The sequence below is a fragment of the Sinocyclocheilus rhinocerous genome, unplaced genomic scaffold, assembly GCF_001515625.1.
Source record: "Sinocyclocheilus rhinocerous isolate Xijiao unplaced genomic scaffold, SAMN03320098_v1.1 scaffold984, whole genome shotgun sequence".
Classification (NCBI taxonomy): domain Eukaryota; kingdom Metazoa; phylum Chordata; class Actinopteri; order Cypriniformes; family Cyprinidae; genus Sinocyclocheilus; species Sinocyclocheilus rhinocerous.
Window position 1 is genome coordinate 61,575 of NW_015643603.1, and position 19,333 is coordinate 80,907.

General features: G+C 36.1%; 1 protein-coding gene across 1 annotated transcript in view; it reads left to right on the plus strand.

Moving 5' to 3' along the window:
• The first annotated feature begins 8,845 nt into the window (after positions 1 to 8,845).
• LOC107757520 (laminin subunit gamma-3-like) overlaps positions 8,846 to 19,333 on the plus strand; it is a 69,981-nt gene continuing 59,493 nt past the window's right edge. Inside the window, exons 1-2 of the mRNA XM_016575009.1 lie at positions 8,846 to 9,292; positions 14,098 to 14,402. Of these exons, the coding sequence (XP_016430495.1) occupies positions 8,923 to 9,292; positions 14,098 to 14,402 (675 nt within the window). The 5' untranslated portion in view covers positions 8,846 to 8,922. The remainder of the gene's footprint in view (positions 9,293 to 14,097; positions 14,403 to 19,333) is intronic.

A 19,333-nucleotide genomic window follows, 5' to 3' on the forward strand; every position in this document is an offset into this window, starting at 1 on the left:
AAAGACGCTCTGTGTCTTAACTTTTAATCAGAACACAGAACAGCTGTATCACAGGCACAGCAGCCTAACTCGCTCGTCTCTCCCGTATTAACCCTATAACTGCCGGTGCAGCAAAATAAACAGCAATTTCACAATGATTATAAAGTCTGTGCGCTATACTGCATTCTTTTTTATTAAACGAAATAATTAGAACAAGGTCAGTCTACATTAATCGACACATTCTTAGGAAATAGTGGGTTCACAGCGAATTATCAGAACTACTTCAGTAAGACGGTAATATCGTGCTTTACCTGGAAACCTAAAGCTGCACTAGGTATACATCACATATTAGCACAAAAACTTGATATTTTGAGCACTCAATTGAAGATGTACACATAACGTATCAATCGTACTTACAGGTTGTGGTTCGGAGAGCTTGTTAGTCCAAATAAAGAAGATTAGAAGCCAACGAAGATAAAAGTCAAGATTAGAGAAGCAGTCCTTGGTAAAATGACTAGCACACAACAAAAGGTTTGAATTGTATTTCTGTGGTGTCCTTGAACACAGCGTCTTTTCAACATGATGTAAACACACTAACTAGCGGAAGTGTTTGTGGGCAGGTCAGACTCCGTTCGTATTTCGCGGGCAGGTGGGGATTATGCAAATGTGTTACCCAGTGACGTATACCGGTAACAGGCAAAAGATTCGAAAATATGACGACTCGTTAAGGCGGGCGAGAATCGACTCTCTCTTTTGAGAGACAATATCTTTATTTATCATGCACGTTTTTGATTAACAACTTTGCAGATTGTTTTCATTTAAGGATATCTACGTTAAAAACGGCAAAAGAGATTTTTTCAAAAACCCATATGACCTGCTCTTTAATTCTTTATTTCCATCCTGTTAGGTTGCCAGAGTGTTGATCACCTGGCCATCAAGTAATAGAACATATTTTGAAAGTCTGGTTTACCCTTTGCAGAAAAATTGAGAAACATAGAGCACTGTTATTTAAAGAGCTCAAAAGGCACCGCATGACAAGAATAATCTAGTAATCCACCTTACCACACCACTTTTTCAAAGTCACTTATGCTTTCTCTAACTCATCACTTTGTGCTGATGACATTGATTTTTTTACTGCTTGAACATCTACAAATTAATTCTGGGGTTAATACAATGCAGTGCTATTAATTATTCATTTAATTGCAATGCACTAATGCGTAGCAGCAAGTTGTCCCTATTTCTATGGAATTCCCATCGCTGTGGATATGGTACAGTCATTACGGCACTGTTATTAATTTACCAGGAAGAACACGGCCGTAGCACAGAGAGCCCGACAAAAGCTGTTTTTAGCTGCAGGCAGGGCAGGACTTATGGGGCCGGGGGCCCCTGGGCTTGCGGTTATGTTTGGGCCCCATACCTATACTACAAATGCCCTCAACTAGAAAATTATTAAGGAGTAACACAAAATGCACAAATTAAAATATGCTTTCAGGTTCATATACTGTATACAATTAAGAAAATTAATGATTATTAATACTATTTGTTTGCTTTCTAATAAGCACAGGCTGCGACTGTGCCAGACGTTACTTCATGCAGAGAACATAAGTTAGGCTACATAATCACACAACTGAATGCCAGAATGTTAAGTACATTGTAATTTGCTTAGCCAGCATTATAAATTAAACTCAGGACTTGAATTTCGTTTTAGAAACAGTTTTGGTGGAAAACATTCAGGTACAGAAATGGAATAAACTGTAAATTAAAAACAGTAAATTCACTGTAAATTAAACAACATATTAATTCTTAAAATTAAAGTTACAAAAGTTATTCAGTCAAGAGCAGTGAGTGATTTTGTCTTTTGTTGTTAACATTAACAATAACCAATAGGCCTAATTAATTAACATTGTTAACATTAACATTTGGTATGAAAGTGACAGCAGCTTTTATACCTGCTGTCTGTCAGTCTGTGTTAAAGAACAAAAGAAAAAAAAAATCACTCTGTCACTCACTTCAGTTTAAATAAATTAGTTTAGACTTGGTGTATAAATGTTGTTTATAATGAACGCCGCAATAACTTGTGTTTTTTATTTTATTTTTCTGGCATCCTCATACAATTAGTCGAGTATTGGGCTTACTCTCAGGGGTGGTGACAGACAAGACCACCAAAGCATAAAAATGCCAGTTGCCATGGTGATTTGAATATTTAAAATAGTCATTAGCGTGTACTGTGCATCTCCAAGATCTGAACTGCATGTCTAGAAAAGTGTGCATGTGCATGTGGGACCGAGTCCAGAGTGGTCTCTTGAGGCATGTGAAAAATCAGTTTTAAAATTAAGGATGACAGCTAGGCTGAATTCCACTGGAGATGTGCATGTTTGTAATTTACAAAAATCAAATCAGTCAAATTCAGGTGTCTTTTAACCTCTCGCAATTTTCATTCACCGTGTATATATAGTGTATACTTTTTTTCTGCCTATCATTCTCCCCATTTCTCCCTCCCTCCCTCTATTTTTTACGTTTTCTCTCTCTTTCATCTGTGGGGTATGGGGTTTTGATGCTGTGGCTTCCTGCTGGTTCTTTTACTTTGTTTGAAAAACAAGCCTTTAGAGAAGACAGATGACGAGAAAAGAGAGAAATAAGGGGGATGATGGTCTCCACCTCTCACTCCACTTCCCTGAAGTTTAGTTTGCACCCCACAGAGACAGTCTGGTCAAGATGACGAATAATGAACTTTTTTGATCTTGTAAAGGTCACACACACACACAGCCTGAACGCAATACAAAGTAGTATGGATTTTTCTTACTTGTTTTGATATAATGTATATAATATATTTAATATTAGCCTATGTTATATATTATAATAGACCTGGATTTTATATTGAATGTCAAGTGCCAACCCAATACAGTACCAGTAATGTTACAAAAACAAGTAGAAATGATAGAAAGAATAGAAAGAATCCTCATTTGGCAGTAGTAGACATATTAGTAGATGACTGGCTTATCAATGGCTATAAGCACAATGATTGTCCTTCTTGTTAAAAACTGGTTCTAGCTGGTCTGGGCATGACAAATTTAATGGTATCAAGTCACTGCTGACTTTGCTGAGGGCCTGTTCCAAGGACTCGTCTAATTGTTGTGGCCTTAGCTGATATTCAAGGAATGTGTTGTGGTCGTTCATGGGTGTAAGTCCACCATCTGATCTGGAAACGGATCAGATCTGGCTGACTATAGCAACCTTGGGATAAGGATGAGATAGACAGATTAATATAAGCATAGATGCCATTTCTTTTTCAGTGTTTCTCTTTGAAAGAGACATCTTTCCCATTGAGAGCAGACACTGAGCTCTAAGTCAGCGTTCCTTTTTTAAAACACTGTGAACTGAAAACCCAGCTGTGAGATCCTACCTCTTTGAAAGAACAGAAATTAGTGAAAATGTTAATTGTGTGCATGTGTGTGAACATCTATCTTAAGGATTCATTATGTATATGGGTACTTCAGGACAAGTTCATTAATTAACTAAATGAATAATCTTTTAGATGATTTATGGCGACTGGAGTCTCGAGCCAGAAGTCAGTTAAAACGCCTCAATTTTTAATTGGTCTGGGAGGACAGCAAGAAGGAAAGGACTGTGATGTTACTAGGGAAACCATGAACCTCTGCATGAAACATATTCAGCCAAATATTCACTCGTTATAATAAGTGTGTTTGACATTTACTTATGTGAAAAGTTCTCTGTTTACAACATTAATTAAACAAAATGCAAAGTGAAGCACTGGATTTGAACCTGTACATATCACAAGTGATAAAATCAAAATCAGTGATAAAAATGGTTTCACTTAAATTCTCTAATCATCGACTTTCTATGATTCATACATCAAAAGGGAATTCTCAGACCTCTGGCAATGTTTATTAAGTGTTGGGTCAGCTCAATACTAAGTACATTCAGATGACCTGCAATAAAGTACAATAGTGTATTCAAGGTACTGGAATTTTTCGCATCCGGCACAAAATATGTTCCCTCCCTGGAATGAATAGATAGTTTTGAAAACTAATTAGCAAGTCGCTCTCTCTTATGTATTTTCATTTGAATGACTCCGTAGTATCCATACATTTTAAAATAATGAAATCACTGGTCTTTGTAGAGTCTGACTAAAATAGAAGACCTACAACTCCCAAACAGCCCTTTCTTGGGCAGTCTAAAGATAAGCAGAAGGAAAAGTCCTCCTGTTTTATTGATGCCACTGCTCTTAATTCTGGGTCTAATGGTGAAGCAGCCATGCCATTTATTTCCCATAGCATTCTCAATTTGACCTTTACAGATGCTTATCACTGACCGCAATCTGTTCTGCTCCCTCTGTCTTTCCAAGTGTTTTTCGCTAACTTTGTTTCTCATACTCCTTTTCTCTTTCGCTCTTATTCTTTGTCTCTTTCTGTTTCTGTTTCTTTGTCTCTCTCTCTCTCTTTTACCAACTCAGTTCAATTTTGTTCAGCTTTATTGGTATGACAGCTGTATTATCTATCAGTATTGCTATAAACGTTGTACTCTCCTTGTCACTTTCCTGTTCAATTTTAGTATTCATCTATCATTTGCTAAATGCTTAGATCATTTTCACAAATGCAATATATGCACTTTCTTACACACATCTGTTCTTTATCCATTTGTGAGGTGGGCATCATTTGAGTTTGTTCTCTTTTCTCTCTACTGATCGAAGGCCACAGTTCATTTAGTCTACGAAATGTGCTCAAACTGTACTCAAAACACAGGTGAGAATGAAACCATCTTTGGTTTTAAATAGAGGTGCAGAATGGATTTTAATGGAGTGGAGCAGGATGCTCCAAGGGGTGTATAGCAAGTGCTCTATATCCATATTCTCACTGTGTTTTCAGTCACCGCACACTCAAGATTCATTAGGGTTCTGTATGGAATCTTTTCATCTAACAGTGTAAATGCACAGCTTGATGGAGTGGACTCATCGTTTCTGTATCTGGTTCTCTCCACCACCGCCATCCCTCTATTATTGTCATATTTTTTCATCTTTATGTAACATTAGCCTACCTTCTATGCATCCACCCACCTTTCCCTCTTCCATCACCTAACTGTCTTCTTCTGTCTTACTCTCATCATCTCTTCACAACTCTTCTTTTCTCATGTCAAATGTCTCTTTGCGCTCTATTTCAATCTCATTTTCCAGAAACTTCCTTGGCCTTGTTTGAGCCTCTCTTTGCATAGTGTGACAATCCATTGTGCAATTAAAGCCTGCAGTTTCACACACGGGCACACGTATTCCCTCTGTCTCTCTGCCTGTGTTTCATCTAGATTAGTTCCTTTTCTTCAGTTTCCCCCTTTGTAATTCTTAAATTGGCTGACAAAAATCATCCATAAATCACAATCGTTGGAACTTGTTCTCATTGTGTCTGTGCTGGTGACTGACTGAGCACCATGTTGAGGTGCTCATGGCTCATTTCCTCTTAATAATATCAATTCATTTTTAGAAAATGTTAGTCTTGTCATTGTCACTTGTCATAGATTATCACATGACCTTTCTCAACTATAGGGGTTGTATTTCATATACATAGGCAACTTTGTATGTGGACCTGTATGCATTGTGCGTGTGTGCAAATAAAGCATATTTCTGGAGCTTTATACCTTAATTATGATTTTAGAAAGGAAGGGATGGTGAGGAAGTTTTCAATTCCAGTTTAAACAGAAAAACAATATATGCACAGTTGTACAACGAGGGGAAGCGTTCTCAACCCACTTATACAAAACCTTTTTTAATTGTTTATGTTTGTTGGAATTTTGTTTCATACTACAATTTATTCATTTATTAGAAAATTGTTTCATACAGAACTTGATTTGATTGATTGATTGATTGATTGATTTTAATATTGACACATTAGCAGTACAGAACACACTCAAAACATCTAACTTTACCCAGTCCAGTATCTCTGATAATAAAATAAACAAATACATAACAAAATACATAATTTAATAAATCTAAATGCAAAAGGTATATAAAATATCTATAAATCTCACGTCAACATGCTTCATTTATTGAACATTAGATATGTGACACACACAAGCACACAAGTCTCTGAAGCACTTTAGATGCACTAATCAAAGCCACTGAGGTGCAGCTGAGTGAAAATGTGAAAACTGCAGTGTTATTCCAGCACAGAGCAATGAAAGAGAGGAACATCCTAATGAAGGCTTTCATAATGACTATTCCCTGACTTCATCAACCATCAGTTAATTAGACAGAGACCAAGGAGGGTGAAAAGACAAAGGATAAAGAAAAAGAGGAAAGGTGTGTACATAAAGATCCCCTGGACCCTCTTACCTAACTTGTCTTCTCAGGCCTTATTTATTTATTTATTTTTTGCTTTTTGCTAAATAAATGTAAATGTACATAGTAAGCCATATAGACTGACCATTCCCATAGACTGTAAGGTTTTGGTTCACTTACAAAAAACACTCCGTAATAAGAGAGATTTTGTGTAGCAACTGATGAATGAATGTTTGGTCCCCTACCTCTGCATGTTTCTCTCCCCTGAATGTTGGTCCTCAGAGTGAAGTGTGCTCATTCATCTTGATAAAATAATGATGGGCTGTTTTTACAGCAGTTCTGGCTCTGAGGAGCTGCCCGGTGGCACAGTACTATAAAACCACTATTGCACCCTGCATACTTGAAGACAAAGCTGGTTAAATGACAGTTTACCAGTACAGCTTCAAATGTAGACATGTAAACGTATGGGAGAGAATTTCTGAATTCATGAAAAGCAGTCATTACAGAGAAACGATGTAAAACTCAATACACTCATTGGTTTTCATTGCAACCTGTATATAAATTGCAACCGGCCTTATATTGTGCCACAATGAAAAGCAAAACTGTCATTATTTATTTTTACAGTCACTTATCTTCATTAAAATGCATGGTAATTTGCTTTTGAAACAACAAAATGCAGAAATTCCTGTTTGAATGGAAAACATTCACACCTTGAAATATAATCCACTTATCAAGCTATACTGCAAGTGTGACACTTTACACTTGGCAAGTTAAATATGAGACACATCATTGCATTTGCCTGAATGATGCTGTCTTTTGCATTGCAGTCTAAACAGAGTGAAGAGCAGGCAAAAGCACGCACATCGATCTCAACTGGGTGCTCGACCAAAAAACAAGTAGAAATATTTTAGATGCAAAGTCGGCAACACCAAAGCTTTGGTGTTGCCGACTTTGCATCTAAAATAAGTCTAAACAGAGTGGAAATTGTGCCGCAGCCAAATTGAATTACTGTCCAATCACAGTCCTGTCAATGAAAAGCAATGTCAAGAGTGTGTTGCATTTATTCCTCATGTTCCTCTGTAATGACTGCATTTCCGTGTGGTGTGAATTTTCCTTCATATAAAAGGTTCCCAGAAAGGAAAATGAATAATTTTATTCTCTTTACTGCATACCGTGTCCGTTAAACAAATGATTATGTTGTTGCTTGAGATTACCATGGCTTAATGAGTGCACACATTCACATTACACTCAACTGAAATGAATAGTTACATTGTCATTTACCACAAACACTATAAGTCTGTCAGTTTGTTTGCTGAAGGAAGGAGTCAAGTGCCGGTGATTGCTTCAAATATTTATGTTTACATAGGAAACTTCAGGTTATTTGCATGTGTAAATATTCATTGACTGTTATGTGAAAAATGTGCCTCCACAGTTTTTATTGTCGTTGATTGTTCTTTGCAAGGATATCTATAATACTTGGAGAAAGTTATCTGTTTCCCATCTCACTGGTACTTTCTTGGCTGTCACAGGATACCCTGAAAGTTTTTTTTTTGTTCTGCAAAAGAGGCTGCGATTTTAAAAAGTTGGGAAGATTTCCCTCATTAGAGCACATTTACTGCTAATCCATAGCATGTTCAGTGATGACTTTTGTGCAGGATGATGATGCATCATTCGATATATAATTAGAACAAATGAGAAATTCTGTGTAATAATTTGTAACAAATCTGGGGTCAAAACAATTTTCACTCAGAAATTGCTGTTAAATTTCACAATTAATCACAAAAAAACAGCAAGTAACAAGTTGAATTAAATGCAAAATTCTGAAGTATAATAACTGACATTGTATTTTCTGCTAAAACATATTCAAAAAATCTTTATTTACAACTTCAAAAAATATTTCTTTACAGTGTACTAAAAATACTAAAATTTTTAAAATGTAAAAAGTTTTTTTTTTTTGTGCTGTGTGTTGTAGTTACAGGCATCCACCAGCAGGGGCTATTGGGGTCATGCTAACCAGCCAAACCTTGACCCCCTCAGTTGTTTTATGATGTATATTTGGTGACAGTGGTTCCTCTTTACCCTTTCAAAAGAGGGCGCCGCTCTTCCAAATTTTCTCACTACTATTTCTACTTTTTTTGTTCATTCTCTCATGTTGCCCCTCCCTCTATTTATCTAATTATTGGTCAACCCCAGTCAACTCCCCTCCAGCCCTCTCTCCTCCCTCTACTCTGTCTGTCTGTGAATCTATATGAAGAGAGTTTGAGTTTGTGTCCCAGGTTTCTTAGAGGGGAAACACAAGCTGATAGAAAGAAAAAAGCACTGAGGACAAAAACTGAGGATGGAGGAATATTCCGGTTTCCTTACACCTTTTCTTCTTAACTGAATGTATGCATGCAACTCTTGTATATTGAATGAAACTTTATTGCTGCATGCAAACTCAGAGAATTGTTTCTGCATTACACAAAATATGTGTATCTGCATGTGTGTTTGCTATATGCACATACTTTATTACGCTTGCCTTTGAACACTGAACTTCTGAACTTCCCTTGAAGTTTTTCCCTGTAGCATGTGGCTCTGATTTGGATTATTTGCTAGACTTGTTTTCGTTCGCTCGGCTCTTTTGAAGTTGTTTCTGTTTCAGGCCGTTGCGCAGAAGAATGGATTCCTCTGCACTTCACTCTCTTTTATTTCTGCTTTTCACCACCTTCTCCTATGTTCTTGCTGGAATGGACTCTTGTTATGATGAGGAGGGCGTCCCGAGCCGCTGTTTGCCTAAATTTGAAAATGCGGCCTTCAATCGTACAGTGATAGTTTCAAATGTGTGCGGTATCCCACCTGAGGACTATTGTATGCAGACGGGGTCCACGCGATCATGTCACTTCTGTGACGCCTTGGACTTGGAACTAAATCACAACGCTACTTACCTGACAGACTTCCATACGGATGAAGAGCCTACCTGGTGGCAGAGCCAGTCCATGTTCTATGGAGTTCAGTATCCTAATTCAGTCAACATCACACTGCATCTTGGTAAGACACCCAGTTGGGCTTTAATATCAATCAAACAATTGGAAAAGATGAGTATTTCTGCACATTGAATGAACATACAAAAACCATAAACCAAAAGTTGTACTTATTTGTGCAAAAATACCTAACTTTGTACAGAGAAGTGTTATTGTCAACTAAAATTTTAACTATTTGAAATTGTTTTAAGTAATTGAACTGAAATAAATATTAGATGGAAAGCTTAAACTTAGACATTTTTTATGTAGTATTGGAAATTGTTTAAGCAAATTGGAAATTGTTTAAGCTAGTACTAAATTGACTAAAATTGATTGAAAAAAAAAAAATCAAAGCTATATAGAAATGTAAAAAAAGGTCACAAAAAATGAAAACTGAAGACAGAAATAAAAGCCCGTTTAAAACATGAATAAATACTATGATATACTATTATATAAATAACACTAAAATAACACTGGTATACAACACAAAATTGTTAATTGGTGAAATGATCAGTGTTGGGGGTAATGCATTACAAGTAACACGAGTTACGTAATCAGATTACTTTTTTCAAGTAACTAGTAAAGTAACACATTACTTTTTAATTTACAAGAAAATATCTGAGTTACTTTTTCAAGCAAGTTAATTAAGTAACGCAAGTTACATTTTTTTCCAATTTATTGATTGACAGCTCTCCTGTCCCCATGTCGAGAGAAATCAGATGATGTTACTGTAGTTCTCATGTGTTGACATTTCTTCTTCTGCATTCTACTGTACGGACGTAAATTTACTTTCCCTTCAGCCTGAGGCTTATTCATTTCATTTTTGGTGTGAAAAGGCTTTTACTTTTGCCAAAAATAGAACTTTTTTATTTTAAAAACAAACAAGCAAGCCCTGTCCAGATTTAAAAAGTAACGTAACGCATTACTTTCCATAAAAAGTAACTAAGTAACTTAATTAGTTACTTTTTTATGGAGTAACGCAATATTGTAATGCATTACTTTTAAAAGTAACTTTCCCCAACACTGGAAATGAGTGCTAAATATTAATACTAATAATATTTCATTTTACTAAAATACACTTTTGAGACAATAAAAAGCTATCTGGATAGATTATTAGCATTAAATACCTTAATACTGTATGTGTCAACTGTCCTCCTCCTACAGCTTGTCTGCAGTGGTAAACTTGTATCTGAATGTTGTGAGCCGTCCAAATGCATCTTGTTCTTTATTTTACTAAACCTGCATGTAGGGCTACCTGTTTTTACTATATTTAACATTCAACTAAGCATTCTATACTGTGTAAACTGTATGCTAACTGAACAGTAACTTGCTAGTCACAATGAGTTTCCCAGCTGTGAATTTGATGCTGCCTGTAAATGTGAACACCTCAGAAATCTAATGTCATTTTGGTGGCCTATAAGATTAAATGACTCTGATATCTCAGCTGGTTTCTTGTTCTATTACATTATTGCCCTGCAGGCTTTATGCTACAATATTTTCAATCACAATAAGTCCCACATGTTTCTATGAATGTAACTATTTTGAAATGTAAAATGTTATTTGTATTCTGTAAGGTGAAAGTTTGCTATTGTTTTTCTTCTTTAACCCTCAGAGACCCAGCACAGTAGAATTGTGGTGTTTGTATAAAGCAATTAAAAACACCTACATTTCACTTGAATTATAGTGATATTAAAACAACTATTTTAATTAAAATTTCTTTTGATATGAATGTTTACTGCAGTATTTAAATGGTCAAATAGTGACATTTCTTAACTTATCGTGACTGTAAAACTTTTACTTACTGTATTAAAAAAACAGTTTTGAAATTTTGCAACCCTAAATGCCCAGTGGTGCAATTTTTCTATGTTTTTCCATATTATACCCTGTTGCAAACGTTTGCCTAAAATATATGTTTTTTAAATATAGCTTCCTAAAGGCATTCTTAAGGGTAAGACAAAGTCATGCCTTCAGTTCCCAGAGAATGCATGCAAAATGTATATCCTGAATGCAGTGTAAATAGCTTTGAAGACAAGTGTCTGCAAATATGTAAATGCATAACATATGAAGTTATAAAATCAGTGTGGAAAAACACACATACACACACACACACACACAAACTGTGGATGGTCTCTTTACATGTTACAGGCTACAGATGGTTTCTTCCTGTCTCAGTGGGCAGTTCTAAGCTGAAGCAGATATGGTTGTAGTCAAAAGTTTGGCTATAAAGGCTACACTACATTTACACTACAGTATTGAGCATGTCTTTGCATCTTTTTCTTATCATTCTCAAGTACTGTCAATACCAAAACCATTGATTCATAGCGCAAACAAACATCTGTCATTCTGATTCTCTTCTTATAAAACTAGCTGAAATCACAGTGCATGTGTACCTTGTGGTTATTCTCATAACAGTTTTACACTTCTGCACATCAAAAGTTTAGATGTGATTTGGTGATTCTTTTAGAAGCACATTTTGTGAAAGAGAGAGAGAAGAAAAAATGGGAGATGAAAGGGCATTTCAATGATGTTTCAACAGGCTAATCATGCATAAAAGTGTATGTTGTTGTGTTTGCTCTGATTCAAAGATGCCTTGCAGTTCGTTGTCTATGAAAGGCCTTCTCACATTTCCAAACCAAACAGATACATCCTAGGGAGGCCAACACAGACAGACACACACATTGCGGAAAGAGCAATGGGGGTGGTACAGAAAACACTACAAAGAATAAGACAAACACAAAAAGCAGCAGAGGTCCAGTGGCAGGTCAGGTCTTTCCAATACACACACATAAATATACACGAACACACACATGCAGACTTCTAAGGAATGTTTCCACATCTGGTTTCCATTGTGGTTTTCATTCAGTGATGTTCAAAGGTCCAATATGAGATACAGATGTTTGCTGCAAAATACTTCAACTGAACATTAAAGATTGTTGTGTGGAAATCATATTTAACAAAGTGTTAAGACCAAGTGCGCTTAGAAATGTCACATATGTAGACGCTGATAAATAAATAACATTTTCCGGTTGGTCTGCAAACTCAAATCTTCAAGTTCAAGTAAAGTGCAATGAAAATTGTGAATGATTTTGTTACACATTCATTTATAGTGTTTACCATCTTGTTTTTCTCCCCCAAATCTTAAAAAAATATATATTTTTTCCAGTTTTACCATACACAGACATGATTACTTTATAGTTTATTTATACTGAGTCTGGTGCAGATTCAGTCAAGTTCAGACACAAACACACCCACACATATAAACAGATAAGTTTAGTCTACTCATATTTTTTCCGGGATAAAAGCTGTTGCACTATTTACTGGTGCCTTTCTGTGAAAGTACATATGAATACACATTAAACCTGTGGGTGACAAACACATTATGTACATTTTCAAATTCAAGTCCAGCTGAGTGATTTATTGTTTTGTTCCAGACAGTTTCATCATCATGATTAGAGCTGGAGACCAACTCTTGTTTTCTTTTTCTTTTTCTCCTGCCTGTTTTTTTCTCCATTTCCTTCTTTTTTTTTCTCCAGCCAAAATAATCTTCTCACATGCTGAGATGAAATTATGCTTAAATAATTTCAACATGGCAACTGAAATGGTGTGGGTGAGTGTGTCTATGTAGTACACGGCAGAAATTATGTTTTATAAAAGAGAGATAACGATTAAAAAAGAAAGGGAAAAAAGTATATCCTACTTCTTTGTGGTGGGGACTCTTACTCCAGATTACATCATTTTGCCAATAGGTGGCGACAAGTGACTTGTGTCTTTGTGAGTGAGTCACTGATTCATTCACTGAATTTATTAATTGAAAAGCTCATTAATTCATTAACGAAATAACTGTCTGAATTTGGAATAGCATACTACTCTTACTGTATCTTGATAAGAGAATGGTAAGAGTTTGCTTGAATGCTATTTCGAACTGAATTGTCTTTATGAGTGAGTCATACTGAATGATTCAATGACTCACTCACAAAGACTTTTGCTCAACCGATTCGTTCAAAAACACTGATTCAAACGCCACTGTGTTTTGGTATATTTTGGCTGGCAGAGCAAAACTAGACAAAGTGACTGCTAATATCGTGAATGAAACGTAAGTTAATACTGACTTTTGTTTATTCAATTGTGTACAAGCAACATCACACTGGCAATCGCGCTGTTTGTCTGTATGTGGTCATGTTATTATTGCTTATTTAGACCTCATGCAGTCAGATTCCAGCTGTGGGCTTTATTAGTTACTAACGACCAAGTGATCTTCTGGCAGCAACAATATTTGTTTTACAGGATGTACCAAATTGCAAAATACAGCAGAACAACAGTAGATTTTCTGTTGACTAAATATAAATGGATTTAAACAAAGTAACTGTGTGTTATTTGTCACAGTTATATCTCTTCTATGCACTGTTTGCTGGAGCAGTCCCTCTGGAGCAACCCAGGGTTAAAGACTTCTCAGGCTCTCTCCAGTTCATTTGGACAATTATATTAGAGCAGCAATTAAACTGACAAAGTACCACCAAGTATGCCATTTTCTCAAGGCACAAACTCCACGTGTTCTCGACAGACACACTTTCTGCTCTGAATTGGATAAAGTGGTCTCATCCTTTAATTCATCCTTAATTTAGTTTTGGCTTGATCTTCCACCTGCTCACTCTCAATTTGGCTCATCATCACTGATATGATAAAAATTAATGGACTCTTTAATGACCCGGACTTTAATTATCAGGCTACATTAACTACGAAGGTACTGAATTTTGTGGGACCTGTCCATAATAATTGTAATGTAACATTAACGTTGTTGTTGTTTTTTAATGTAACGTTGTTGTTGTTTCCAAGGCAAGGCCTTTGAGATCACATATGTCCGTTTGAAGTTCTACACCAGCCGACCAGAGAGCTTCGCCATCTACAAGCGTACCGAGGAGAATGGACCATGGCAACCATACCAATATTACAGTGCTTCTTGTCGCAAGAAGTACAGGAGGGACAATAAGGGCTTCATACGTCCAGGCGAGAATGAAATGACAGCACTCTGCACGGATGAATTTAGTGACATCTCACCACTAACTGGCGGAAATGTGGCTTTCTCCACATTGGAGGGACGACCCAGTGCCTACAACTTCGACCAGAGTCCTGTGTTACAGGTATATCGCATTATTTTATGAGAGCTTGGCTGTCTTGTAATCCAATACTACGGTTTATATTTAACCCATCTGGATACATCTTTTAGCATGCCAAATATAAACATGAACCATTTCTAATGTAAACCCGAGGCATTTACAGTGTGTATGTGTGCAAAATATTTATCTTCATGGCTTGTTGACAATAACTTGCTGTTTTAGTTAGCGGCTCCTATCTTTTGCCTTTGGATATGTAGATGGGTGTGCTTTGTTGTTCCAGAGGAAAGCTTTAAGGGAAATATCCCTCACTGTCAAGCTTCTCTAACTTTCGAACTTTCACAGCAGAATCTCATGGCTAAACATGAGTGTACTCCGCATGCCTTGCTACTAAATACAGCCTGCAACCTTTTCCAAAGGTTTCTAGGAAGCTTCTTCTACACAGTGATGCAGTCACAGCCGCCAGATGAAGTTCAGAAAAATACAGGTGACAGGCAACTGCCAGAGCTCTCCCAACTATTAGATACAATATATGAATACACATTTCTGCAACTATGGACATTTGGTCCTCAGGAAAATAAACACTTGTTTCATTTAGTTTATTAGTTTATCATACTAGTTTATTTGTCTACTAGCAATTTCCAATGGCGTATACACATACTTGACAGTAAAGTTCTTTCATTTGTATCATTTTCACCATGTCACTTCCAAAATATCTGAGATGATGTATTGTGGTTACTAGATTTATGTGGTGGAAATCGCATTTTTTTTTATTTTTTATAATGACAACTTTTTTATCTTGCTAAATGTATCTGTTTCCTTACTACAAAAATATTCTTCTTCTTCTTATACAGAAAATAAGTAAATTATTTTTACAAAATACATTTTGTTTTTCACTCTGTTAATCATTTCTATTTGTAAAAATGGATTTTATAGAGCCTAGTTAAATCAAGATATTGTACATAAAAGCCATTTGAAAATCATTTAAAAATGAAATTATGTTGAAGACATGCTAAAATGTTTACAAGACAGTTTTAATGTGTCCTTCGAGAGAGAGAGAGAAAAAAAACAATTCTGGCTGGAACATTAAAGTGTCCAAAGTTGAAGAATGCCTATATATTAAAGTAGGTACAGCCTAAATCAAACCAGATTTGACAGGATATTAGATGATCAGTACTTGCAAGAAGAGCACTCAGAATTGGAGCTCACCTCCTCCATGTCTATTTTTGTAACAAGAAAATTGATGGAAGGAAAGAAAGTGTTCTCGCTAACAGAAGGGTCATACCGATTGAAACTGATGTGCATGTGTCCCATAAGGTGTTTTTGAATGCAGCTTTCTAAAAAATTATCTTGTGTAAATAATTAAATTGCATGATTAATGTAAGATTAAAAACAAAGATGTCACAAGCGAGCAAGAAAGAAAATGATTGAAAAGGATAAGGATTTTAGCCTCTGATTTCTGACTGTGATTTGTGCATTTTGGTAAGATGCAGCAAAGTTTGAATCACTTGTTTTCAATTGTCTCATAATGATCACATATTAGTAGGTGGCAAATATCCAATCACAAAATGTTTGACACCTGTATTAAGCATTTATCTTATCACAAAAACCGGATGTTAATGGGGTAAATGTGGTCCTTGACATTAAGTATTTGAACAGGCATAAAGATGTTTGGACCTTTATTGGTGGGTTTTTGTTAAATGTGAGCCAAAATCATCACAACTAAAAGAACCAAAGACTTAAACTACTTCAGTCTGTGTGCATTGAATTTATTTAATACACGAGTTTCACAATTTGAGTTGAGTTACTGAAATAAATTAACTTTTAGAAACCGAACAGTATTTATATCATTTTTTACCTCTAATTCACCACTAAATCACCAAACCGAACGAAGTTGAACCGTTGCACCCCTACTGTGTATGTGGTAAGTGAACTTTCATGTACTGTAATGCAACAGGCTACCACTAGCAAGCGGCTAACCTTTTAGTGGCTCCGTAGAACGCGTTATTTGTTTCACGCTTCGGGCACACCACTAACCCCGCCCCGCCCCGCGTTGTCACCCTACTGTGTATGTGGTAAGTGAACTTTCATGTACTGTAATGCAACAGGCTACCACTAGCAAGCGGCTAACCTTTTAGTGGCTCCGTAGAACGCGTTATTTGTTTCACGCTTCGGGCACACCCCTAACCCCGCCCCGCCCCGCGTTGTCATCGTCCATCACAATGTTTCACTGCAGAGTGCAGACATCGTCCAATGCCAATTTGGTAGACATCGCCCAACCCTAATACACATACACCCAGTGTGTCTTCCCCTATGGACCTGGACCCTGAAGGCTAAGCATTTACATTTATGCATTTAGCAGACACTTTTATGCATCCATTTTTTTTATCAAGCTCAATTCATCAAAGAGCCAGTAATATTCATAATATACGATGTCAGGTTTATTGGACAATTAGATTATGACGCAAGATATAGAAGCTTTTTTTTGCACGTGTGTCTATATGTACAGTGGTTTAAACATTTGGGGTGGTAAAGTGCTTGCAGAAGAGATGTTTCGGTAACACTTTATTTTAAGGTGTCCTTGTTACACATGTTACATGTACTTACTATTATAATAACAATTAATTATGCATAATTATATGCAAGTAACCCTAAGCCAAACCCTAACCATATAATAAGTACATGTAATTAATTAATATTACTCCGTACTTAAATGTATAATTACACTGTAACAAGGACACCTTAAAATAAAGTGTAACCGATGTTTCTTCAGATGCTTATTAAAAGATGTGATGGTCTCTGCAGTGCAGGTGGAGTTGGCTGCTCATTCCACCAGACAGGAACAGGGTAAAGGTTTTGTATAGAGTGACTTTTGCCTCATTGTTCATTCCATTACCTAAGCTGGTGGGAGGGAATATATACTTCTAGGAGTGAATTGGGGTAGGGAGGTGCTGTTCCAGTGGCAGTCCTGAAAGCCAGGGTCAAAACCTAAAATTTAATTCTAGCTGCAACATTGAGCCAGTGAGGCTTGTTTTTGTTCGACCTGTTTATAATGACTAATAGCTAGGAATCTATTTCTCACACATGCATCTGTATTGCTCCTCATAATGGGCTCTCTGCAGGTGGAAATGGGTTGTCTGCAGACAGAAGAAGAACTAAGATTCTCCAATTACCCCAAATGTCACCCTGTTGCTAGCCTGGTTATTTTAATTAATTTCCTTAATTTCCTTTGATTGACATGAGGGAATGCAGAGAGCAAGAAAGGTGGAAATACATGAGATAAGAGCTGAAAATAATCACTTATGAGAATGTTAAATATCTAGTTTCATTAAAGTAGGACATGTAATGCAGATCCAACACTGAAACAGTATGTACTGTAGGAAATAAAAAAATTTAAAAAATCAAATGCATTAAGCATATGTGATCCTGGACCACAAAACCAGTCATAAGGGTCCATTTTTCGAAATTGAGATTTATACATCATCTGAAAGCTGAATAAATAGTAAATATGGTTTGTTAGGATAGGTCAATATTTGGTCGAGATACAACTATTTGAAAATCTGGAATCTGAGGGTGCAAAAAAAATCAAAATATTGAGAAAATCGCCTTTAAAGTTGTCCAAATGAAGTTCTTAGCAATGCATATTACTAATCAAAAATTAAGTTTTAATATATTTACAGTAGGAAATTTACAAAATATCTTCATGGAACATGATCTTTATATACTAATCATTTTTGGCATAAAAGAAAAATCAATAATGTTGACCCATACAATGTATTTTTGGCTACTGCTACAAATATACCCCAGTGACTTAAGACTGGTTTTGTGGTCCAGGGTCACATATATCCAGAGTCAATAACATATTTAAAAACAGTGACAAATGATTCAAGGGTAGAAATGATGACCATAGAGTGTGTAAATCAAGTGCTGGCTTTCAAACTGATTTATTTTATTTATTCCTATAAGAACTAATAGCCAACATAACACTTGTTCACATGCTAAATATAACTTTTGTAGCATGCAAGTAATGATCAAGTAAAAATGTTCTCATCACTGGCATTAGCACAGTTATAGCTCATTGAGAACAACATAGTTTTATCTCATGAAGCCATAACCACAAGGTCTACACTTTAAAAATGAATATGTTTTCCCTAATATAAATTTTTTTTTGGTTCACCAGCTGGGGGAAAAAAATCACTCTAAAAGTAATTCTAACAAAATCTTTGCTGTGCTGTTATTATTAGAGTTGTGGTGTGGGCTCTGCTATTCTCTTACAGTTATTAGTTATTTTTAAAACTTTATGGTTATAGTTTTTTGTTTTTGGTGTGAACAGGACTCTATACTTGATTAAAAAGTTTTGGATCACATTGCATTCTATGGTTGTGCAAAATACAGATTTGAAGAATTGTTTCCCTTTTCAATTCTTCAGTTGAAATTTGAGTTGAATTGGCCACACTCTGCAGGAAGTCGAGATTTGAGTTGCAATTCAGTTCACTGTAATACAAATTTTAGATCAATTCAAAAGGCATTTCATACATAAAAATCATGACTGATAAATGACAAATACTTCATTGTGGCATGATCTAATTTGAGATATTGAGTCAAGGTTGCATATATGAACACTTTATTTTTTACAGTTTTTTTCTCTGCCCTACACAAACACACACACTTGAACTGCTGCCTCCATTTATCTCCCTTTGCACTCATTACTTTAATCACTAATTATTTTACTCTGTAATTAGAGAGCGGAAGTAGTGATTTAGCCACTCTGTGAAACAGGGTAAGCCAAGTGTCTTTCATTTTCTTGCCTCCCCTCTTTTTTAAGTCCGGACCCTTGAACTTTCCACTGCCACCAGTTTTCTTTTACAGTACAGTACAGTTTTATTTATGGCAGCCCCAGTCTGACTGTTGTGATCAGATGCTTCTGGGGGAATAAATTCTCCCCCTGCTTCAACACG